The sequence below is a fragment of the Pseudorca crassidens genome, chromosome 2 (assembly GCF_039906515.1).
Source record: "Pseudorca crassidens isolate mPseCra1 chromosome 2, mPseCra1.hap1, whole genome shotgun sequence".
Taxonomy (NCBI): domain Eukaryota; kingdom Metazoa; phylum Chordata; class Mammalia; order Artiodactyla; family Delphinidae; genus Pseudorca; species Pseudorca crassidens.
Genome location: NC_090297.1, coordinates 184,676,298 through 184,700,999, shown reverse-complemented (window position 1 = coordinate 184,700,999; position 24,702 = coordinate 184,676,298). Strand labels below are relative to the sequence as shown.

The window sequence follows — 24,702 nt, the reverse complement described above, 5'->3', positions numbered from 1 at the left end:
CTGCAGCTACTGCACGCTCTCATCACAGGCTTGTCCTCGCAGTTACAAGCGAAGGCCTAAGTATCATCCCAGCTCAGTCTTTGTCAGTTCTTGTCTTCAGGTCTGGGGACCGGCAGCCAACACAGCGGGCGCCCCCTGAGCGGGGGCGGCTGGCCAGAGCCCGAGCAGCTCTGCCTGCTGGATGGCGCAGCTGAGACTCGTACCTCGGCCATGGTGAAGATCTTGTACATCTCTGGGAGAATGACAGGAGCAACCAGCGGCATCTGGGTGTCTGTGACTTCTCGAGTGAATTCTACAGAGAAGAAAGCCCCGCTTTACAAAGACATTCCGCGTGAAAACTGTTGAACTGCTTCTAGGCGGCACACAGGGAAAGACACTGGTTGGGAGACTTACCCTGGCGTACGGAAGTAGTGTCAATTATTGGTTAGAAGGGAAAGAGAACGCAGAGATAAAGGAGAATACACGAGATTAAGAAAGAAAACCTGTAACGGAACTGTGTAAGAATCCTTGTGAGGTTGCCTTAGGAAAATTCGGAATTAATCTAGTTTGTGCCCACTGTCACCATCCAGGTGCACTTGGAGGCGTCTCACCTTTGTTCCACTTTCAATACCCTGCCCAAGAAGCTGTTCTGATGCACACAGTCAAGTCTGTGCAGACTTACCTGGCTTGAGCTCCACCCTGAAGATGGGGACGATGTCTACTGACCTAGAGGTCAGGCCACTGCTCAGAGGAAGAGAAGGGGGTTTACACCCCGTGACGGTGGCGAAGAGCACCCCGGCCGCGGAATGAGACTTGAGGAAGGCGAGGCAAGTGTGGGTCCCAGCCTTCCCTTCACTTCCAAAACCTCACAAGGCACCGAGACAGCAAGCAGGGCTCTGGATTGTGTCGCTGAGCGTGGAATACAAGCCCTCGAGTCCCAGTGGCCTCTGCTGCTTAACCAACCACATTCATTACTCTCATGATCACTCTTGATAGCCTCAATTTATCAACACTTTACAAGCTGAAGTCCAAAGTAAGTTTTCTGAAGTCACTCATCAGGTCAGAAAAAGCATGGGATGCCAGCGACATCAGTCTCCAAAGCTCTTTGAGAGCGAAGAGAAAGCTGAGGCTCATGGATCACTCATTTCAAGCCCTGGCGGCTGTGTCTGCATTTCCTTCACACCATCAGCCTTAGCTGTCATTGATAAACAGCTAAGTGTAATGGGAATAAGCCTTATTACATTCGAGAGACTGGGACAGCACCTTCAACAGCCCTGACGAGAGTCAGACCCGCTCTCCTGCCGGGCTCCTGCCCCCACACCAGTGCCCTGCTCCCCGCACGCACACCTGAGCTGCAGCTGCCGGAGCGCGGCCCAGCCTCACGTGAAGGTGTGTGGCTGACAGAAAGGTCATCTCACTGAACAGTGATTTCCTTAGTCAAGCACAACAAGGGCTCTTGAGCAAGCCAACTGTATATACAAACGTACAACTATTCTTTTCTCCAGGTTTTTAAAAAAGAAGCTGAACTTTGTGTTGCAAGACTGGAAGGGAATAGGCTTCCTTTCCTTAGTAGAAAATAGGTCTGTTAATTGATATTTTGGCATCATGAGCTTGTAAGTAAAGAATCCTAGGGCTTCCCTGGTGGCGCAGTGGTTGAGAGTCCACCTGCCGATGCAGGGGACGTGGGTTCGTGCCCCGGTCCGGGAAGATCCCACATGCCGCGGAGCGGCTGGGCCCGTGAGCCATGGCCGCTGAGCCTGCGCGTCCGGAGCCTGTGCTCCCCAATGGGAGAGGTCACAACAGTGAGAGGCCCGCGTACCGTAAAAAAAAGAATCCTAGAAAGCTCATTCCACGGAGAGGGGTAGGAGAAATCACCTGAATAATACGCCGTACAAGAGAAACAAGGGCAATAAGCCGGGCAGGGAGCATCTGAGCAAGGAGCATTTGACCTTTTCAATAAGGTCAGCTCTATGCCCTGAGCACCCGTCACAAGTAATCAATAAAAATACACTGGGTGGTGCAAAAAGGCAGCTGGGGCACGGGAAGAGGGGGTTTGAAACAAAAGGAGAGGGGCGATTTGCTTTTGGACATAGAACTGGTATTATCTACTATCAATATTAGATGGACTAGTAAAATTGGGCCCAAATGCCAAGTTTAGTAAACTGATTGACACTCAGAAAAGGTTGTAACAGCGTTCCTAACTAGGTAAGAATACCTTTCAGGTAAGCTAGCAGATCACGGAGGAGGTGGTAAGACAGGGGTGAGACTTTCGCAAACTTATATAAACAGAAAGCAATGTGGTTTCTAACAGATCAGTACCCAGTGGCTAAGGTCCACATAAGGATTCCCTGAAAGCAAAGGAGAGCAGTGACCCCACATGGGGGACAGGAAGCAGGGCAGAATTTGCAAGAGACTGGGAGACTCAGGCCATACCTGGGGGTATTTAAGGATAGGTCCTATGAGGGACTGATAGGTTAGCTAAGCTTAGAAGAGCTGTTCACTAAGTCTCCTTGGACTCAAAGTTCAAGTATTTCTCTCAACTTCTCAGAACAGAAAGAAAGAAAATACACCAAAGACTACATATTTTTCTAAGCTGGCCAGACGAAGATCAGGATTGCAGAGCGGGACTGTTTTTATCTTCTTTCTTATATCTCCATAAAAATTCAACTTGACTATTCTTAACTTTGCTTTGGTTGAACCAAGCAGAAAAATAATATATAATAATGATCTAATCATGATGGCTAAAATCCACTGTGTGCTACCACAGGTCACTTTACACAGATTAGCTCACTTATACCGCCTAATGCTCCTTTGAGGTGGACACCATCATTACCTGAATTTTACACACAAGGAAACTCAAGCTCAAGAGACGAAGTAGGTTGGGTCAAGGTTAAGCCAGACTGTGAACTGAAGTCTGCATGCGTAACCGCCACACTTGACTCTTTCCTGAGTGGGAAGGGCTCGCAGTGGCGGAAGCACAACACCGACTTCGTCCCCTGGGAAGTGTCACCGGTTCGGGAGGACAGCCATGGACGTGACAGCTGGAGGAGCAGCAGGGAGGGTGATGCGTGGGATCCAGGGGGCAAAACCAGGGGATGGTCTCCAATACCTGTAAGCACTCGCATGGCGCCGTGGACTGCGTTTAAGTCTCCGCTCACCAGCATCCCCATGAGCAGGTTGAAGAGCTGGGGCCAGGCTTCGGGCCAGTCCCAGTGAGCGATGGCTGACACCGCATAGGCCACGCTGGAGCGCACCTTGCTTATCGACTCTCTTAAGCCATTGGGCAATAGCTCCCGGATGACAATTTTTGCCTGGAGAGGAGAAAAGCCCACCTGCCATTAGACCAGGTTATAAGTGAGTGGCAGAGTCCTATCCAGTTCATATGCTGGAAAAGCAATGTGTACAAGACACTGCATATCTATGGAAAACTCCAATACGCCAACTGGACAAGTAATTCATCCAGAGAGTCTAACTATGGTCTCTAAACTTATGCTGTCCATTATGGTGGCCACCAGCTACATGCAGCCATTTCAATGTAAATTAATTAAAATTAAATGAAGTTAACAATTCAGCACATCAGCTGCCCTAGCCACCTTTTAGGAGCTCAGCACCCACAGGTGACCAGCAGCTGTACTGGACAGCACAGACACAGAATGTTTCCATGACGCAGGAAGCTCCAATGGACAGCGCTGCTCCAGACCTTCTACCTCACAAGTTCTTGGGGGCCCAGCACGGTTGCACAGCACTGGACTAACTAGAAACATTATTTCATGTAACCCTCAAACAACTCTTTAAAGTTGGAATTTTAGATATTTAGGAAATTGAAGCTTAGAAGTTAAAATACTTTTTGAGTATTTCATAGCTAGTAAAAGGCAAACTGGCATCTGCACCCAGGTCCGCCTGGCACTCGAGCTCTCTCATCTGTAGCATGGCTCCTGCAATGCCAGCTACCAGTCACTCCATGGCCTTCTGATAGCTCCTTGTGGTCAGAGAACGGCCCTCACCATCTCCACAGGCAGACAAGTCGAGTACCTCTCCTCACCCTTTCTGTGGTCTCAGGAGGCCTGAACCTCTCCGACTGGGCACACCAGTGAGTCTCCACGTACTGCTTCAAGATGACTGATGCCAGCTGTGAAAAGAGTAAGCCAAGTAGCACAGCAAGAAAAAGACTCTCTTCACACATACAAATCGTACACACGGCCCGATATATTCATCTGAAGTCTATCTAAATCTGGTATAAAATTCTAAGTTATTTATAAAGTGGCCTTATTCTTTCACTTTCCCATAAGAAAGTTTCACCAAGTAAAGGGAAATTACTTATAAACTGGGCCAATCAGTCTCGACTTACCTGACGGATCGCCAATGCCCCCTGAGGATCTACGGTCAGCTCTGCCAGGTGAACACCAAATTCTGGAAGGGAAAAGTCTATTGTGAGTCCAAGAGCGCCCAGGAACGCCATAGTGGTTTACTGAGCTCTAATCCTGATGCCAACAGGAAAGATTTCAGAGGATTCAGTGGCTCCAAGAGTGCTGATGACTGCTCAGATTGGCTCCTCTAAGCAAGAGAAGCAGGGCAGGGCTGCTCGCGATGAACAGTCCAGCACCTCTCACTTCCTCCAACCGCTGCACAGCCGTCTCCGCCTTCCAAGGTAGCGATGCACGTAGTATCTAACCAAAAACCGCTGCTATCTAACCCCAAAGGAAAATTAAAAGGTGAGACTTCAGGAGTTGTCCAGATGTACACCACCAAAGAAGAGATGATTAGGTCTAAGAAAATCTGGCCTTCACAGGCTTAGTCCTAAAAATACAACTGTTGTAAGTGAGCAGTTTCTAACAAGCAACGTAAGTAGTAATCTCGAAATGCATATTGGGAGGCTACAAACAACTCTGACTCCCAAATTAAAATTTAGATCCTTCAATGTAATCCCTATCAAAATCCCAATGATTGGATTTTTGCAGAAACAGAAAAACCCATGCTGAAATTCATATGGAATCTCAAGGGACCCCAAATAGCCAAAACAGTCTTGAAAAAGACCAGAACTGGAGGACTCACACAAATCTACAGCCATCAATACAGTGCGGTACTGACATAAAGACGGTCGTACAGATCGATGGAATAGATCACTCAGTGCGGAAAGAACAGTCTTTTCAACAGACGGTGCTGGGACAACTGAATATCCATGTGCGAAAGGAGTAAGCTGGACCCTTACCTCACACCATAACAAAAATTAACTCAAAATGGGTCAAGGACCTAATAAGGCCTAAAACAATGAAACTCTTAGAAGAAAACATAGCACAAAAGCTTCGTGACATCATGACATTAGATTTGGCAATCATTTCTTGGATGTGACGCCAAAGGCACGGGTAACAAAAGAAAAACTAGGCTTCATGAAAATTAAAAAATGTTGTGCATCATAGGACACTATAACAGCGTAAAAGCAGCTACCCACAGAACGGGAAAACTTGCAAATAGGTATGTAATAAGCCACTAACATCCAGTTATATAAAGAAATTCTACCACTCAACAACAACAAAATGCCCCAATTAAATGATGAGCATAAGACTTGAACAGACATTTCTCCAAAGATTTATGAAGGCCAATAAGCACATGAAAAGATGCTCAACATCACTAATCATTAGGGAAATGAAAAGCAAAACTGAGGTACCACCTCACATACATTAGGATGGCTACCATCAAAAAAACAGAAAACTGCCATTGGAGAGGATGTGGAGAAACTGGAACCCTTGTGCACTGTTAGTGAGAATGCAAAAGGGTACAGCCACTGTGGAGAACAGTACAGTGGTGGCTCCTTAAAAATTTTTAAATAGAATTACCATATGATCCAGCAAATTCCACTTATGGGTATATACCCGAAAGAAATGCAAGCACTGTCTTGAAGAGATATTTATTTGTATGCCATGTTCACAGCAGCATATTTCATAATAGCTAAAATGTGGAAGCAACCCAAGCGACCATCAACAGATGAATGGATAAGCAAAATGTGGTCTATATGTACAATGGAATATTACTCAGCCTTTAAAAGGAAGGAAATTCTGCAATAGGCTAAAACAACTGCTATAATGGATGAACCCTGAGGACAGTACACGAAGGGGAACAAGCCAGTCACAAAAAGACAAGTACGTACGTACCCACTTACATGAGGTACTTACAGTAGTGAAAATCATAAAGGCAGAGAGTAGAATGGTGACTGACAGAGGCTGGGGGACGGGGAATTGGAAAGTTACTGCTTAACGAGTATAGAGTTTCAGTTTTACAGGAAGAAATGGGGATAGTTGGCAGTGAGGGCTGTACAACAACGTGAATGTATTTAATACCACTGAACTGTGCACTTCAAGAAGGTTAAGATGATAAACTTTATATTAAGTGTATTTTACCACAAGAAAAAAAGTTTGAATTTAGATCTAATTTATACTTGCAAAGGAGTAAATTATCAAATATATATTTGTGAAAAGAGGAAGCAGAATGTAAGGCCAAGAGTGCACCCTAACTTTCGCATCTTGCCTTCCAGGGCTGCGTGATCCAATATGGCAGCCATCAGCTACAAGTGGCTACTAAGGACCCGAAATGCGGCCTCCGAGAACTGACACGTGCTGGAAATGTAAGACATGCACCAGACTGCAAACGCAGTATGAAACAAAATACTGTGGAATATTTTAGTAAAGTTTATATCGATTACATATTGAAATAATACACCGCATACATTTGGTTAAATGATTACAGTATTAAAAATGAATTTTACCTGTTTCTTTTTTACCCTTTAGCTACTAGATGATTAAAACGTTCATGTGACTCACATTCTTCCTACCGGACAGCACTTTTTTGAGAATGGACAGCAGCTTTCAGAACTGCTTGGTCGTGGCAGGTGCACAGGTTACAACAGGCTCACCATCCGACTTGAGAGCTATGATCAGTGGGGTTAAAGCCTGGGCCCTGAGCTGCCGTGGCAATCCCTATCCAAATTCCAATGGCGCTTTCCACAGAAACAGAACAAACAATTCTAAAATCAGCATGGAACCACAAATGACCCAAACAGCCAAAGCAATCCTGAGAAAGAATAAAGTTAGAGGCATCACGCTCCCCGATTTTAAATTGTATTACAAAACTGTAGTAATCAAAACAGTGTGGTATTGGCATAGAAACAGACATACAGATCAATGGAAGAGAACAGAGAGCGTAAAAATAAACCCACACATACATGGTCAATTAATTTATGACAAAGGAGCCAAAAATATACAATGGGGAAGGGAGAGACCCTTCAACAAATGGTGCTGGGAAAACTGAACAGCCACATGCAAAAGAATGAAACCGGACCACTATCTCACAACATACACAAAAATCAATTCAAAATGGATTAAAGATTGGAATGTAAAAGACCTGAAATCATAAAACTGCTTGAAGGAACCACAGGCAGTAAGTTCCTTGACATTGGTTTTGGTGATTTTTTTTTCATTTGACACCAAGATTAAAGGCAACAAAAACAAAAACAAGTGGGGCTACATCAAACTAAAAAGCTCTGCACAACAAAGGAAACCATCAACCAAATACAAAAGCAACCTACCGAATGGGAGAACATATTTGTAAATCATGTATCTAGTAAGGGTTTAATATACAGAATATATGAAGAACTCATACAATTCAATAGCAAGTAAAACAACTGGATTTTAAAATGGGCAGAGGACCTGAATATACACTGTTCTAAAGACCTAGAGATGGCCAACAGACACATGAAAAAGATGCTGAACAACACTAATTATCAGGGAAATGCAAATCAAAATCACAATGAGATAAACTCACACCTGTCACAATGGCTATTATCAAAAAGATAAGCAATAACGGGACTTCCCTGCAGGGGATAAGACAGGGGGTGCAGGTTCGATCCCTGGTCAGGGAACTAGATCCCACATGCATGCCATAACTAAGAGTTCGCATGCCACAACTAAGTAGCCCTGGAGCCACAATTAAGGAGCCTGCCTGCCACAACTAACACCCAGCACAACCAAATAAGTAAATAAATTTTTTTTTTTAAAAAGGATAAGCGATAACAAGTGTTGACAAGAATGTGGAGAAAAGGGAACCTTTGTGCATTGTTGGTGGAAATGCAAAATGGTGCAGCCACTATGGAAAACAGTATGGAGGTTCCCCTAAAAATTAAAAATAGAGCTACCATTTAAGGCAGCAATTCCACTTCTGGGTGTTTATCCAAAGAAAATGAAAACACTAACTCAAAAAGATATATGCACCTCATGTTCATCGCAGTACTATTTACAATAGCCAAGATGTGGAAACAACCCAAGTGTCCACCGATAGGTGAACGGATAAAGAATATGTACGTGGTATGTATGTATGTGAGTACAGATACACACACACACACACAAAATAGGATATTAGTCAACCATAAAGAAGAATGAAGTCTTGCCACTTACAACACTACGGATGGACCTTGAGGGCATTATGCTAAGTAAAGTAAGTCAGTCAGAGAAAGACAAATACCATATGGTCTTACTTATATGTGGAATTTAAAACAAACAAACAAAACAAAACAAAACAAACAAGCTCACAGACGCAGAGAACACACTGGTGGTTGCCAGAAGCTGGAGATGGGGGGGTGGGCAAAATGGGTGAAGAGAGTCAAAAGGTATAAATTTCCAGTTATAAAATAAATAGAGTCATGGGGAAGTAACATGTAGCATGTCAACTACAGTTAATAATACCGTGTTGCATATCTGAAAAGTTGCTGAGACTAGATCTTAAAAGTTTTCATCACAAGAAAAAAAAAAACCAGTTGTTGTCCTATTATTTTTATTGCCCATCATGAGTACACTGTTTGGCTTTCTTACCGATGTAACTAAAGTTACTTTCCATGGTAAGTGCTAACTATCATAACTAGATTCCACTGAAATAGCCATCCAAAGGGTATTTATGCAATACAAAAGCTTAATATCAGGAAAAAGTTGCTCCAGGCAATGTTCCATGTTCAAGGCTTATCCAGGTAAGCAGGTGAAAAACTACTGAAAATAATCTATGCCTATTTCTTTTTAAATGTTTTCCTTCATATTGTTCTCTTTTGTATTTGGGTTGCTCTATTTTTTTAATGTTATTTATTTATTTATTTTTGGCTGCGTTGGGTCTTTGTTGCTGCGCGTGTGCTTTCTCTAGTTGCGGCGAGCGGGGGCTACTCTTTGTTGTGGTGCGAGGGCTTCTCATTGCAGTGGCTTCTCTTGTTGCGGAGTATGGGCTCTAGGCGCGCAGGCTTCAGTAGTTGTGGCGTGTGGACTCTATAGTTGTGGCTCACGGGCTCCAGAGTGCAGGCTCAGTAGTTGTGGCGCACAGGCTTAGGAGCTCCGCAGCATGTGGGATCTTCCCGGACCAGGGCTCGAACCCGTGTCCCCTGCATTGGCAGGTGGATTCTTAACCACTGCGCCACCAGGGAAGCCCCTATGCCTATTTTTTAAAATTAATTAATTATTGGCTGCGTTGGGTCTTCATTGCTGCGTGCGGGCTTTCTCTAGTTGCGGTGAGGGGGCTACTCTTCACTGCAGTGCTGAGGCTTCTCATTGTGGTGGCTTCTCTTGTCGTGGAGCACGGGCTCTAAGCAGGCGGGCTTCAGTAGCTGTGGCACGTGGGCTCAGTAGTTATGGCTCATGGGCTCTAGAGCGCAGGCTCAGTAGTTGTGGTGCACGGGCTTAGTTGCTCCGTGGCACGTGGGATCTTCCTGGACCAGGGCTCAAACCCGTGTACCCTGCATTGGCAGGCAGATTCTTAACCACTGCGCCACCAGGGAAATCCCTATGCCTATTTTTTTTAATGTTTAACTTTGAAATAATTTTTAGACTTAAAGCAGTTTCCTCCAATGCGTGACAGTCCTATTCTTTCCTTGTCTTTTATGACCCGACCACTTTTGATAAGTAACGGTCAGTATTTCGTAGAACACATCTTGATGTTCATTCGACTGACGTCTCCTCATGATCAGATTGAGGTTATTCATTTTTGGCAAGAATATCAGGGAAGTGATGCTGTGTCCTTAGCGTATTATAATGTTGATAAATTTTCTTATTGGTAATGTTAACCATGACCACTTGGTAATGTGCGGTCTGCTGGATTTTCCACTGTAAAGGTACTGTCTTTCCCTTTACAAATAACAAAAATCTTCAGAGAGATGCTTAGAGATTATGTTCATATCCTGTTTCTCTTCAAACACTCACTGATTGATTTTAGCACCCATCTGTGGATCCTGCCTGCAACAATTATTACTGTGTTGTTTGTCCTGTGGTGCTTTTGTATTTCTTATTCTCTTTACACTTACTAATTACTTGCAATTCTTTTGTAAGGAAGCACTGTCCTGTCTCCTTTATTTATTTCGACCCGTGTGGACTCATGCTTATTCATTTCACTTCATGAGTTTTAACCCAACATTCTCATTATTTGTTCTGTTGCTCAGCTGTTCCACTGTGGCCGCCAGCACACCTTCTTGCAGGCCTTTCCACATGCTCCCATCGTTTTTCAAGCCCTTCCTTATATTCTGTTATCACAGGATATATTCTAGGCTCACCTTGTATTTTCTCTGCCTAAACCCTGGAATCAACTTTTCCTCCAAGGAGCCCTGGTGCTTTTTAGTGGAGAATGCTATTTAGAAATCAAGATCTGGGCGCTAGGTGTGCTCACTGTTTCTGGGATGTCACTGCTCCTAGGCCCTCTCAGAGAACAGCACTACGACACACATGTATGCATACTAACCCATGCTTACACATACATCTGTCTGTCCATCCGCCTGCCAATCCATCCATCTATCTACTGATAACTCAAATGCCAATCCAATATCTCAAGGTTCACTCTGCTTGTCCTCCTTATTTGTAATGCTTTCTCTGATAGTGATAAATCTGGCTCTCACTATCTACAATAAAATTACTTATTTGTTCAACCTTAGTATACACAGAAACTAATTACAGAACTATTAACACTTGTGGAAAACAGATATATTAACTGGAGTATAATTTTTGTGTACAGTCCTTTTTGACTTGAGTCTTACAATATACAGTCAAAATACTATTTTCCAGGGACTTCCCTGGTGGTGCAGTGGTTAAGAATCCTCCTGCCAATGCAGGGTACACGGGTTCGAGCCCTGGTCCAGGAAGATCCCACATGCCGCGGAGCAACTAAGCCCATGCATCATAACTACTGAGCCTGCATGTCGCAACTACTGAAGCCCGCGCACCTAGAGCCCATGCTCTGCAACAAGAGAAGCCACCGCAATGAGAAGCCCAGGCACCGCAGTGAAGAGTAGCCCCTGTTCACAACTAGAGAAAGCCCGTGAGCAGTAACGAAGACCCAACGCAGCCAAAGATAAATAAAATTTAAAAAACAAAAAACCAAAATACTGTTTTCCAAAGTTACTTAGGTTAGCTCTTTCCTCCCACAACACCTAGTAGTAGTTACACTGTTCATCTGTAATACAGTTAGGTTCATGTGTTACTAATTGTACCCTTCCATTGTTTGATTTTAATTATTTACTTCTTTTGGGGGGTATGTAAAACTATATTATGATTCTCAGAGTTAAAGCTACACAAGAATGCATATGCTCCCTCCTCATCCCTAACAACTTCCTTCCATCCTCTCCCCAGCCGCTCCACATAGATAACCAATCAGTTTCTGTTTTATCTTTTTGGTATTTCTTTTGCATGAACAAGCAGATACATGTGTATTTTCTTGTATCCTCTTGTTTACATGAAAAGTAGTATATTATACTCTTTTGCACTTTGCTTTTTTTCAGTTAACATTATAATCTGGAAACCATTCCAAAACAGTTCCTCAAGATTCCTTATTCTTTTTTTACGGCTGCATAATATACCACTGTATGGATACACATACTTTTTTCAGCCATTTTCCTACATATGGGCAGCTAGACTGCTTTCAATTATTTTGCTTTTATAAACAATGTTGCAGTAAATAATAGTGTGCAGCATGTATTTTTATATTGTTAAATGTGTATCTTCAGGGTAGATTCCCAGAACTGGGACTGCTGGGTCAAAAGTGTGTTTGTAGTGTTGTCAGGTGTGGCCAAATTTCCCTCCAGAAGGACTGCACCAATGTGCATTCCCACTAGCACTGTTAAGGAGTGTTTCTCCAGGACTTCCCTGGTGGCACAGTGGTTAAGAATCTGCCTGCCAATGCAGGGGACAGGGGTTCGAGCCCTGGTCCGGGAAGATCCCACATGCCGCAGAGCAACTAAGCCTGTGCACCACAACTACTGAGCCTGTGCTCTAGAGCCTGCAAGCCACAGCTACTGAGCCCACATGCCACAACTACTGAAGCCTGCACGCCTAGAGCCGATACTCTGCGACAAAGAGAAGCCACCACAATGAGAAGCCCACGCACCACAATGAAGAGTAGCCCCGGCTCACTGCAACTAAAGAAAGCCCGCGCGCAGCAACGAAGACCCAACGCAGCCAAAAATAAATAAATAAATAAATAAGTTAAAAAAAAAAAAGTGTTTCTCTACCTCACCAACAGAACGTGCTTTAAAATTTTTGCTAGTCTGATAGAGGAGAAATGATATCTTAATGTTGTTTAATTTGTATTTCTCTAAATCATGAGGGACTTTAAACTATTTGTGTGTGTTTGAGTGCCTTTTTAATGACACTTAGGAGGAGGGGTGAGTTCTCTGTCCATGCCCCACCCCCTCATTTTTCTATTGAGGTTTTGGTCCTTTGTTTCTCAATTTTTAAGAGTTCTTTATATATTAAGGATATTATCCTTTTGTCTGTGGTATATGCTGTGAAAATTTCTCTCACTTTGTCAGCTGTCTTCTGACTTAAATTTTCATCTCTATTTATTTCTTCTGAGCTTGTTTTGAGATCTAAGTTTCTACGGTATAATTTCCCTTCTCCCTCAGGAACTCCTGTTCACATATCTTGCAGGGCAGGTCTGCTAGTAATGAAATCCCTCAATTTTTGTTTGTCTGAGAAAGTCTTAATGCTTCAGTTTTGAAGGCTGATTTCAGTGGATACAGAATTCTAGGTGGTAATATTTTTCTATCCTCACTTGAGATATCTCACTCCACTCTTCTCTCGCTTATATGGCTTCTGAAGAGCGGTCCAATGTAATTGTTAATTCTTTTTTAATTTAATTTTATTTTTTTGCGGTACGCGGGCCTCTCACTGTTGTGGCCTCTCCCGTTGCGGAGCACAGGCTCCGGACGCGCAGGCTCAGCGGCCATGGCTCACGGGCGCAGCCGCTCCGCGGCATGTGGGATCTTCCCGGACCGAGTCACGAACCTGCGTCCCCTGCATCGGCAGGCGGACTCTCAACCACTGCGCCACCAGGGAAGCCCAATTGTTAATTCTAGTTCCTCTATGGGTAAGGCACTATTTTCACTCCTTTTAAGATATCCTCTTTGTCTTTGGTCTTCTGCAGTTTGAATATGATAGGCCTAGGTATAATTTTGTTTTGTTGGTACTGACTTTTTATACGGTGTTTTTTGTCATGAAAATTAAAATTTTAATGTAGTCAAATTTATCAACCTTTTCCTGCCTCCGGATTTTGAGTCATAGTTAGAAAGCCTTTCTTTATGCCAAGGATAAAGAAAAATTCACCCATACTTTCTTCTAAAACTTTTATGGTTTCATGTTTTCAATATTTAGATTCCTAATCATTTGAAGCTAATTTTTTGTCTGGTGTGAGATACTGATCTAATTCCAAATGGCCACCCAATTGTCCCAGCACCTTTATTAAAAGGTCCATCTTTACCCCAATGATCTGAGATGCCACCTTTATCAATACTACATTTCCATAGTTACTCGTGTCTACTTCTGGACTTTCTTTTTTATTCCACAGTTCTATTTGCCTATTTGCGTGCCAGTGCCACACTGCTTATTTTAATTATAGAGGCTTTACATAATGTTTTAATGTCTTGTAGAACTAGTCCCTCCTCACAGTTTTCCTTTTTTGGTGTTTTTGGAGCTATTTCTTCCAAGCTTATGTTTCTATGAACTTCAGAATCAACCCTTCTCACTCATCTAGAATGCTGAGCTGTGCTATCCAAGGACAGCGCACACCTTTCCATTTCATGTCTGCTTTTAAGGCTTTCAGGAATGTTTAAAAAGTTTCCCCTAATAGGTTTTTGCACGTTTCCTGTTAATTTTATTCCTAAGTATTTAATCTTTTTGTTGCTACTGTAAAGGGTTTTAAAAAAAACACCATTATATTCTCTAACCTTTTACTGTTTGTGTATATGAAGGCTATTGGTTTTTATATTTTAATTTTTTGTATTTTTAATTTACGCTACCTTACTGAATTCTTAGATTCTTAACTCTTTCTTATTACACCCTTATTTTAAGCTTCAGTTACTGATACAACCTTACGGCACCTATCATTTCACTCAGGAAAGGAAAATTTTCGCAAGACCACCGAAAAAGCCGCCACATTCTTTCTAAAGCATTTATTAAGTGATTAAATCACAAGCAAACACTTCACACCTGCAGAATTACCGCTAAAGATGCTGAAATCCATTCTAATTCTTAGGGTTAATCTGGCGACTTCAGCCTCTGGTAAGTCTAAAAACCCCATTTTTAACAGAATAAACAGTAGGTGCCTACAACCCAAAGATATGGGAATCAACTTTCCAAATGGACTAAAACACAGATGAGCCAGACATAACTTAGGAACACCTCTTGGATACCAACCAATGTTCAAGTTTAATGGAAAAAGGCACTCTAAAATGCATGTGTGGGGTCTTCCCTGGCGGTCCAGTGGTTAAGACTCCGAGCTTCCACTGCAGGGGGCATGGGTTCGATCCCTGGTCAGGGAACTAAGATCCCAGCATGTCGTGGCCAAAAAAAAAGAAAAAAGAGAGAGAGAGAAAGAGCACTTGTAACGCTCTGTAAGGCTCCCAGACTTCCTCTGACTTCAGATACTTGGTGTGACAATGGATGCTAACTTTATGGCCCTAAGTCTGCTAAGAACGTCACTGTCTACCCAGGCTTAGCTCCCTGGATACTGTCAACCAATTCTGACGAGCCTATATGAGCTCCTTCAGAATGACTATAAACATATTCACAAATTATCCAGGCCACGCAGTATTTTCTTTTACAGCACTGTTTCAATAATTTTTGCATGGACCACTCTGATATGCATTTTTAATGTTCCTGCCAAGAGTACAATTTCTGGATCATCACTACAGGGACAAAGTAATGAGATCAAGATAAACAAAATCTTTAATCATAAGGTGTGAAAAAGACACTGAGGTGTAAATGAGGACTTTTTTTGAGGAGGGCTTGAAACACGAGTGGAGACTATAAAGCTTAAACTAATCTGAGTAATTTCCTCCCAGTAAGCACAGATGCTGCCGTCGGGTTTGCGCCGAGGCTCACAGAAGGGGAAGGGAGAAGGAAGCAGGCCTTCTCCGTCAGTCCACACTCCCACCGACCAGAAGAGCCATTACAGCAGGAAGACCATGCAAACTCTACACAGGGGTCCTTTCTCATCCACCTGAGAACCTCAAGTTCACTCTTTTTGAAGAAAAGCTTAGTGTGAATACACGCTTTCCGTCTGAGCGCCGGGAGTGCTCGCACTCTGCTGAGGGTCGCGACAACTGGGAGCCCTTCATTCTATAACATAATCTTTAAATTCCTCTTGTCCAGGGACCTATCAGAGATCACACCCCGATTTCCACCAAGCACCGTGCGTCACACATCACTGAGACTGTAAAAGGTGGTGAGAGTGAGGGATCATCAGAAGATTAAGATCCATGTGGGAGCCCAGGAACCTAAGTCAGCCAGGGGACTCATACCCACAACAAGCATTATAGAATGGATTTTCTCTGAAAGTTTATTTCCTCCACGTTCGAAAGTAGAAGCTCGAAAGTTCGAAAAACATGATTCTCTGTTCAAAAGCTTTAATGGGAAAGAAAATCTTCAAAGAGGATCATCTAAAGACAAATTTTTCAAACAGAATGGATAAACTGAATAGATTTTCTTTCCTCCAGGCTCCCAGAGTTTCAAAAACAGTGACACGATCAACTCTGGTTTGGAAACCCCCCAAATTCAAAGACAAAGAGCTCATGTGCATTAGGTTACAGGGAGATATGAGGGAAAATATCAATTATTATTTTATTTAACCTAATTTAGTCTGTCTAGACCATATACCCATTAGAAATACAGGATATCAGTCGCCATAAAAGTTTCCTATCATAAAATCTAATTTTATTTTTAGTTAGTTTAGTTTACTTAAAAGCTGTATGAAGCATCACTGACAAGACGTGACAGTGGTGGTGTGCGGGCGATGAACTCTGTGCTCTGCAAAACTCACAGGATGAAAAGCCAGAAAAAACCCTCAATTGCTCTGACTTACTTTAACTCTGATCAACACCACTGCCTTATCCACTGACGACTTCTGTGAAGTAGGAACAATCCTACTTACAGATATTCACTTAACAGAGATCATACGATTTTCTTTGATGAAGTATAACTAAGTATATCCATAAAGAAAAAAGTCCTTATATTTTAGTGTGTGTTGGGGGATTTCCAGTTTTTCTGAAATTAACATAATTTCTTTAGAAAGCATTAGAAAGAACAGCTGAATAACTTACTTTGGAATGATTAAGGCAGGGAAAATACAAGAGACACAGACAGACAGAGCTGTTTTATTCTGTCTTGCTTGAAAAGGACCAATTACAGATTAAACTAAGATTCAATCTGTGAAGTTAGGCCAAAGGGGGACATTCTCAAGTGGGCTGTATGAAGTTAGCTTTCTAAAGCCATTTTCGTTAAGAAATTTAATTTCTCTAGTTCCCTTTCCCAAGGTGAATAAGGACAGACCTGTTGGGTTAACCTGGGTTTGTACCCTGACTCTAAGTGGTTCTGGATTAACCTTTAATCCAACCCAAAATGGTAGCCTCTGACTTCCTAAGGAATCTTTTGCTCTCTCTCCTTAATCATTCTCTAGCCTTTTAGTCTCTGCCGCCCTCTCTGGTTTTCCTCACTCCTCTTTCTCTAATTTCACCCCACTTGGCAAAAACACGATCCTTCTATAACTTGGCTGAGAAGGGAAGATCCAAAGGAGAGCATGGAGGAGAAAGGATAAACTGAGAAACACATGCTCCTGGTCTTAAGGGTCGACTGGAGACATGAGGCTTGGACAGTCAGGAAGGCTCCTACTAGGAAGAACTGGGGACAGGGACTGTCTGGGAAGGAGGGAGTTCTGAGGAGAGCTCTGGAGAAGTCCCCCTTTCTCACAGGGTTTTTCACAAAACCACAGCTGAAAGGAAAAAGAAACTGCACCACTGGCCTTTTTCCGAGCGTGGCCGCCTTCCGCTCGGCTCAGTGCCCGCCACACGCCCAGGAGTGCGTCTGGATCCTGGAGGGCTCCCTTCGCAGGTGACAGTGCTTACGCTACACTGGAAGAGAGCCAGAAAAGCGCCCATGAGAACCAGAAAGCAAACTCCCACCAGCAGGATCATCTCTCTAGGCACCTGAGATGGGGAATCAACACAGATATCTCGGCAGCGTTGGATGTCAGTAAAAGCGAGGGAGAGATAATGCCCCCTCCCCAGCTCAATATAATGGTGGTGGGAGGAAAGAAAAAATGTATCTTCTGTGACACATCTGCTGGGAGCAAGACAGAAGAGACTAAGTCAAGGCCAAATGTCTTCATTTCTAACAGACACAAGAAGTGACTAAAAGAAGAAAGTGACCTGGGGCCTAAATCTAGTCATATAAGAAAGGCTCTGCTACACTGGCTGGCCTGGAGAATTAAAGCTTCAGAATGGAAGCAACACCTTCCACCGCTCAGGTGAGGCTGCTCTTAGAGGACGGTAAACAGAGAGGAAAGAAAAGCAAATAACTTCGCTCTAAGATGTAAAAAAAGTCAAGCATAAGTACACCAAAAAAAGAGAGCTGACATTGTCAAAAGTCACGATCTCACAATAAGTCACACGAAAAAGAGCTCATAAAGCTGAGGAGAGAACATTAGACTTTGACGTAAGAGACCTTTGGCAGTTCACACACTTTCCTTCTCTTTAAATACTGTGTTCATAAGATGCTTGATATGATCCCACCTAGTAAACAAAATGGAATTAGAAGAATGCTCTAACAGATCAAACAGACTAATTCTTACTTTACTGAGGTAGAGCTAAATTCCTACAAACCCTGTTGATAAAACTCAAACTCTCAGTCTTCCTAAGGAAACAAAAGGGTACCAATGCTCTGTTGGAATACTGTATAGCAGAGGAACCTCCAACTTTCAAGTAATAAGTTTCTCAGTTCAGGATGTGAGTGCTGTCTGAAGAAGGTGGCTAGTGGCACCATCTTCTCTGCCACTGGGCCCTGTGAAATAGGCTTTCACTAGTCAGAAAGGTTTGCTGGGTTTCCCTCAGATTCCAAGTGACTAGGGAAAACAGCAAGCACAGGGACTGAAGAAGACCATCCCAGGAGAGCAGGCTGGTGGGCGCAGCCTATCTTCATCCTTTCAAAATTAGCCCACTGTACAAGTCAGGTGGGTCTCTGACATACATACCGTTTCTTGGCTTAAGAGGACAGGTTCCCATTCTGGGAAACATGGTAACTGATAATAGGCAAGTTTTTCCCGGAAAATACCAGCTGGCAGACTGAATGACCTGGATGTACTTTGGGCTCCGGCACCTCAATTTTCTAAGATAACTGCTTCTTAAAATCCCCTCTACTCCAGAATTTGGTCAGAGCATGGCCACCTCTCTTATCTGTCCACTTAACAGAGAGTTGACAGCTGACCTGTGTCTTTCCCCCCAAATTAAATTAGAAATTGTTCCCTTTGTCAAAGGGAATAGATGGGTTAATCTTCAGGATCAGTTGGGACCAGCCTCCCACGTGAGGCAATAATAAGGCTCCTAAAGACAGTGTGGCTATTTGAGGGGACAGAGGGACTAGACACAACCAGATCTGGTTGTCATCCAATCTTGGGCCTCTTGGAACCAAAAAAGGATTGAAAGAACACACATAATAATAGACACCAACTCCCAGATCCCCCATCAACTCCAAGTTTTAAGGAAATGTGTTTCCTAGGACCAGAAAGCAAGGTTTCTTCTACTAGGATAAAACTAAAACGTGAAGCAGCTCCAAAGGCGTGGAAAAGATTCATTCACTTGCAGGAACGGCTGCTCGCCTAGGCCTGCAGTGTGTTCTAACAGTGGGAGCAATGCCCTGCGTGCGTCCTCAGGACAGACTGCTGGCTAAAGCCGGGCTGGGAAGGCATGTACTCTGCTTTCATTAAAGGAAAAGAAACTGGTCGCGCAAAGGAAATGTGTGACATTCAGACTGAAGAGAAGACAGGAGGTGCTCGGGACCCCACAGCTAAAAACAACTTGTGAAAGGCCACAAGAAGAGGAAAGGAGAGAAGCAAGGTACTGTATCTGAGGAACGGATCACCATCCGCCATCTCAAAAAGAGGTTACTGAAAGGGGTGGATTTCTATAGTTTTTCAATAAACAAAAGAAATTAGACTATTTAAAAACACAAACAACCCCCAAAGGGTCCAAAGTACCACATTCAACTCCACAGACTTGATTCAACCTTGCACATCACATCCCAAACCTGTGAGTCACATGCCTTCCTACTGGGTCACCAACAGCAGGCTGCCGTGTCAAAGCCTCTCCACGGCTCGCAGCACACTGGTAACAGGTTGCCGGTAACTTATGGGGCGTGTGTGTGAGAGGGAGAGAGAGAATCTATTCCCATCAGTGGCCTAGATCAAATGCAAAATTCTGCACTTCTGTTTAATTTCTTATTTTGAGACCCAAAAAGACGAAGTAGGACAGTAGAACTTCAAGAAGATCTCAAGAAGATGATAACTGACTTTGCCTAGATGAGACCATGGTGTTGGCTAGAGTCGAAGGGATCAGAGCCCAATCGGAGCTGCTGCTGGACAGTTCAAACACGAGCGAAGGTTCACCTTTTGTAGGAAAGCACCAGACCTATGCCTGGGGCACCTTCAACTTTATTCAAGTAGCAACTTGAATGTGATGAGGTTCCTTTGCTCTGTCACCCTTTCTCCTTCACACGCAGGGGAGGCAGACACGTTAGCGTGAATAAAGGAATTTCACCTAGTAGGCTGTAATAACTCCTACAGGTCAATCTGTGCACAGCTCCTCTTATAGGATCTGACATTTCACAAGACAATGACAATTACAACTGGACCTTCAAAATGGTCCTTAACCTGCTAGATCCCAAATCGCAACGTATTTCCAATAGAGATAATTTAGTTCTTCAAGAGCTCTCTCATGCTGCGAGAGAATATAAAATTAAATTTAAGTGAGATTTGTCTTAAGTTCTTTTCAATAAAAACCCTCAGTCCATAGGCGGGCCAACTCCTACGGACACTCTGAGAGGTGGTGGGACCGTCCTGCGGAGCTGGAGGAGTCCGCAGGTTTGGAGTTCTGCCACTGAAGCCCCGACAGGCCAGACGTATTCCTGACATAAACCCCGAGCGGATTTCCCTCCTCCTGTTTCAGGATCTAATGCTCTTCGGAGCGTGGCTGCCCCGGGCCTGGAGAAAGGCCCGCTCGGCAGGAACTGAAGGACAACCTCAAGCCAACGGCTTGTTTTCTCCTCCATCACTTTCAAGCTTCCAATAGGAGGAGGGGGACAAAGACACAAAGACAAAGGACGATCGGCTCCTCCGAACAGTGCCGGCCGCTCCGAAAACCGGCGGGGACGCGGCGGGGAGGGGAGGCGGCCGCACAGGCATGACTGATTCCCGGGGAAACATGTGGAGGCCCCGCCAGGCCCCCAGCTGACAGCCGCGCCCAGGCCCACCGTCCGGCGGAGAACGCGCCCCCGCCCCAGCCCCCGCCCCCACTCCGGCCTCGCGCTCCGGCCCGGTGCCCCCGGCCCCGCGCTCCGCCCGGCCGGGCCCCAGCGGCCCCAGGCCTCCCCGGCCCCCGACCTCCCCGGGCCCAGCCTCCGGCCGAAGCGCGGCCAGTGGTCAGCGCGGCCCAGACCCGCCGCCCTCGCGACGGCCCGCCTCACTCACCCTCCGTCACCTCCAGCACCTTAATCTGCTCCTCGGCGGCCGCCCGCACCTCCTGCACCGGGGACAGGATCCCAGTGAGCGTGTCCACCAACGCCTCCTTCAGCCCCTGGGCCACCGGCCCCGGCAGCCCGGAGGCCGCACCAGCTGCCGCCGCCGCCGCCATCTTGCTCCGCGCCGCGCGCCAGCCCCGCGGCCCAACCCGCCGCCGCCGGACGGCTCCTGCGCGCGGCCAATCCGCGACGCCGCGCCTGCGCACTGGCCGGGCAAGCGCGCGGGGGCAGGGCCGAGGCCCGAGCCTCCGGAGACAGCGCCACCTGCCGCGGGAACGAGAACTGCACCGTCTCCGCAGGAACCTGGGCGGGGGGCCAGGAAGTGGGGTTTCTCCTGTCGCTTAACGGCGGCTGAGCAGCCTTGCCGGGAGCGCAGCTCGTGACCTCTGACTCCACATGCACCGGTTCTGCACGCGTAAGATACTAAGTCAGGAGAGGGTGGGATGGGGATGGGTGGACGAGGCTTTAAGGAGAGGGTCGGAATTAGCTTCTCTTTCAAACCAACCGCTTTTGCCCCGAAACAAGTGAGAGTCTTCATCTCTTAGCCTCAGGAATCCAAAGGTCGGGGGAAGGAATCTGCGTCGACTGGGCGGTGGGGAGTCCATTGGTTTTTCAGGTGGATGAACCAACCTCAAGGTTGGACCGTGGCTGGCCAGGAAAGAGCGGCGTGGGAAAGGGAATTCCGTCCAGGGTAAGTGCTTACAAGTCCTGTTGAGAATAAGTCCTACTAGCTGAGAAAGTATAAAGTTTTTTTCCAGGGAAACTATGGCTGGACCTTACAGGGTGGAGGGCTAAGTAGTTAGTATGGCCATCCCGGGCTGCTCGGGGACATGGCTCAAGATGCAGAGACACTCCTAAAGCCTGGAGCAAGCGGAGAGGATTGTTGAGAGAGGGGTTAGCAGTGCAGGCAGGGCAGGGGCAAGCACGCGGCGGCACAGGGATGGGGCTGTCGTTGGAGTGCCAGGGTCAGAGCAAATGGGAACAGGCATTTCTTAGTAAGCTGTTCAGGTTAAGTGTCTTGAAAACGTTTCTAGGAACCACGACTCCTTCTCAAGTGGCAAAGAAAACCAGTTAGCGATTCCTAGCCCAGTTCTAAGACTTCAGAGGCTAAGCTGATCACAGGAATTAAGTCACCTCGGCTGAGTATTCTTCCGAAAGAATGATTCCTCGATTATTTATTTTGAGGAGAGCTCTAAACCCACTTGCCACCTCCTACTAGAGGGCAGAGGTGGCTTGTGTCACCACAATTTCGCGGGGGAAAGATGCCCTTTTGGACACCACAGTTCCACAGTAGGGCAGAGTAGGACTTCCTATTTTCCTTCTTTCAGTGGCCAGCAGAACTCTATTAGAACAGCTTCTTTTCTCAGAGGTTTAGTCACTTTTACCCCAAGAAGAAAACTTAGGCAAGTCCAGAGGGTGGTATGTTTTCAAACATCGAGGCAGTGGAGGGAGGATTCAAAGAGCCCCGAGGTCTGGGCTGGACGTTTCGAGTTCTGGTGAAGGAGGCTGCGTCCAGTCTGCAAGCAGGACCCCACCCCACCCTCAACCAAAGGGGCCGAGAGGGTCCTGCTTAGGGCTGAGGATCAGATATCCAGGCAGCTGGCTCTTACCTCTGGGTTTGGCAAATGACCTTCCCGATCAAAGGCACAGGCCAGAAGATAAATGGAAACAGAAACCAGACAGAGGGAGCTGGAGAGAGCAATAGGGCAACACAGAAGATAGCTTTATTGAAATGCAAATGGCGTCAAACAGGTGACTCTTGGTGGGAGGAGACATGCCTGATGGACAGAGGGCCCAGGTGAGGGGCCTCCGGCAGCGATGGAGGAAGGCCTCTTCTGTGGCCCGGCATGGACTTAACTTTCAACCACTTTGTTATTTAAGATGAATCACCGAGGGCACGGCCCAGCTCTCTTTATGATTGTTACCGCAACTATGTACAACGGCTCACTTTCTCTACATCAGATATAAAGGGGGGTAGGTTGAAAGAGGGAGGGCCAGTGATAAAAACCATAAACACAGACACACACACATATCCAGGTTTGGGGGTTTGTGCACAATAAATTAAAAAAAAAAAGTGTTACAAAGATTCCTGCCCACCTTCCACCTGAGGATCGCCATGCGTTTGAGAAACAAGATTCCATCACACAAACAGCACTGCCTAAAACGGGGACGGGTGCGTTAGGGACAAGGAAAGGAACCCAGCAGGGGCTGTAATTCATTTGAGAAAAAGATTGTTCTGTTAAAAAAAAAAAAAAAACACCAAAACCCAAAAAACAGCAAGTGGGAGGCCCTCGCACAGCAGTGGCCCAGAGACGGGCTGGGATGGGACTGGGATGGGAACCCCTGCCTTCCCATCCACATCTTCTGTCTGGAGACACAAGACATGGCCTGGATGCGGGGAGAGCCCGCAGGAGCTGGACAAAGGGCCCGGGGTGACTTTAGTGCAGCGCTTCACTCGCCTTCTCGTGCTCTTCCAGCTGCTTGGTCCCCGAGCCCAGGAGGCCCAATGCCAGATGGTTCTTCGTCCTCCACCCACAAGTGCTCTCACGAGGAAAACGGACAAACTTGAAACAAAACCAGTTGTACGCACCTCATCTCCCACAAGGCCCCACCAGTGGGGGTCTGTGAGTTTGGAAAGATATGAAGCTCCTTTTAGATTAAAAAAAATTTTTTTTTATTCTGTCGCCATGAGTAGTTGTGTGTCCCGGTGCGGGGAGAGGATGGATGACCCCGACGACTTGGTACTCCGCTGCCTCAACCTTTCTCCTGCGGACTGAGCAGGGCCGGGGTGTGTGTGTGGTGGTGGGGGGGTGGGGGGGCAGGCAGGAGGTTCTCACAGGTTCTCAGACCTGGCAGTGCCCTTTAGAACTGGGGCAAGGGCGAGGGATGCTGCTAAGAGAACAAGTTTTCATGGAAATGCAAGTCACATTTTTAAGCCATTCTCATCCTATTATATCACCAGAAAAAGGCTGAGTAGACACGTCACCCAGCCGAAGAGCTACCTGGAAGAGCTCTCCCACTACATCCCCCTGGGAAGCCCCTAGGAATCTCAGAGCCATGACATTTCTCTCTGAAGGTTGTGTTTGACTAGGAGATGCAAGCATTCCCCCCTAACTTCTGCCCAAAGGCACACATACCCGTCCTTTCTGTTAAATGAAAGGAAGAACAGAATCATGAGGAAGCACGAGAACACTCTGAAACTAATGTTAAAGTCTGAATTATAACCGAGGACCTTATTTTTGGTCCTAAAGCCCCAGTGTGGGGACTCTGACCCTTGGCTTTCCCTAACACAGTGAGCTGCAAACTGTAGTGTGCAGCAGAATTACCAAGAGGTTCGTTAAAACACGAATCACTGGGGCTTCTCCCCAGTTTCTGATTCAACAGGTCCGGGATGGGTTCTGAGAACTTCATTTCTAACAAGTCCTCAGATGCTGCCAACGCTACTGGTCTGGAAACATATGTAAGAACATATTAAGAAATGAAAGAGGTGGGCGTCAGCTCCCAGTTCCGACGCAGAAAATATAGCAGCACACAATATGTTGTTTTGGCAGAAAGCTATGAATTTGAGTAGGGAATGTCTGTCACGGGGGCCTATCCAATTAACTCGCTTGTCTAGAAGTCAGAATAAATAGTTGAGAGGAGACAAAAAAAGAAA

At 45.5% G+C, this 24,702-nt stretch overlaps 1 protein-coding gene and 1 long non-coding RNA gene across 5 annotated transcripts in view; one reads left to right on the top strand and one right to left on the bottom strand.

Annotated features, from left to right (window-relative positions):
* IPO9 (importin 9) overlaps window positions 1-21,197 on the bottom strand; it is a 46,243-nt gene extending 25,046 nt beyond the window's left edge. For 2 of the 3 annotated variants that reach the window (XM_067729895.1, XM_067729896.1), the window contains exons 1-5: window positions 20,998-21,197; window positions 4,328-4,389; window positions 4,022-4,108; window positions 3,089-3,290; window positions 204-292 (exon numbers count right to left, since the gene is read on the bottom strand). In XM_067729895.1, the coding sequence (XP_067585996.1) occupies window positions 204-292; window positions 3,089-3,290; window positions 4,022-4,108; window positions 4,328-4,389; window positions 20,998-21,160 (603 nt within the window). In that variant the 5' untranslated portion in view covers window positions 21,161-21,197. Of the gene's footprint in view, window positions 1-203; window positions 293-3,088; window positions 3,291-4,021; window positions 4,109-4,327; window positions 4,390-17,280; window positions 17,386-20,997 lie in introns of those variants that run through there. The other variant, XM_067729897.1, reaches the window with a different exon arrangement.
* Window positions 21,198-21,329: 132 nt separating this feature from the next.
* On the top strand, window positions 21,330-23,724 carry LOC137220184 (uncharacterized). 2 transcript variants are annotated; one of them, XR_010941523.1, is made up of 3 exons: window positions 21,330-21,462; window positions 21,664-21,738; window positions 23,525-23,724. It is a non-coding gene; the product is annotated as an uncharacterized lncRNA (long non-coding RNA). The 2 variants fall into 2 exon arrangements; XR_010941524.1 differs by having other exon boundaries at window positions 21,593-21,738.
* Window positions 23,725-24,702: the final 978 nt, after the last annotated feature.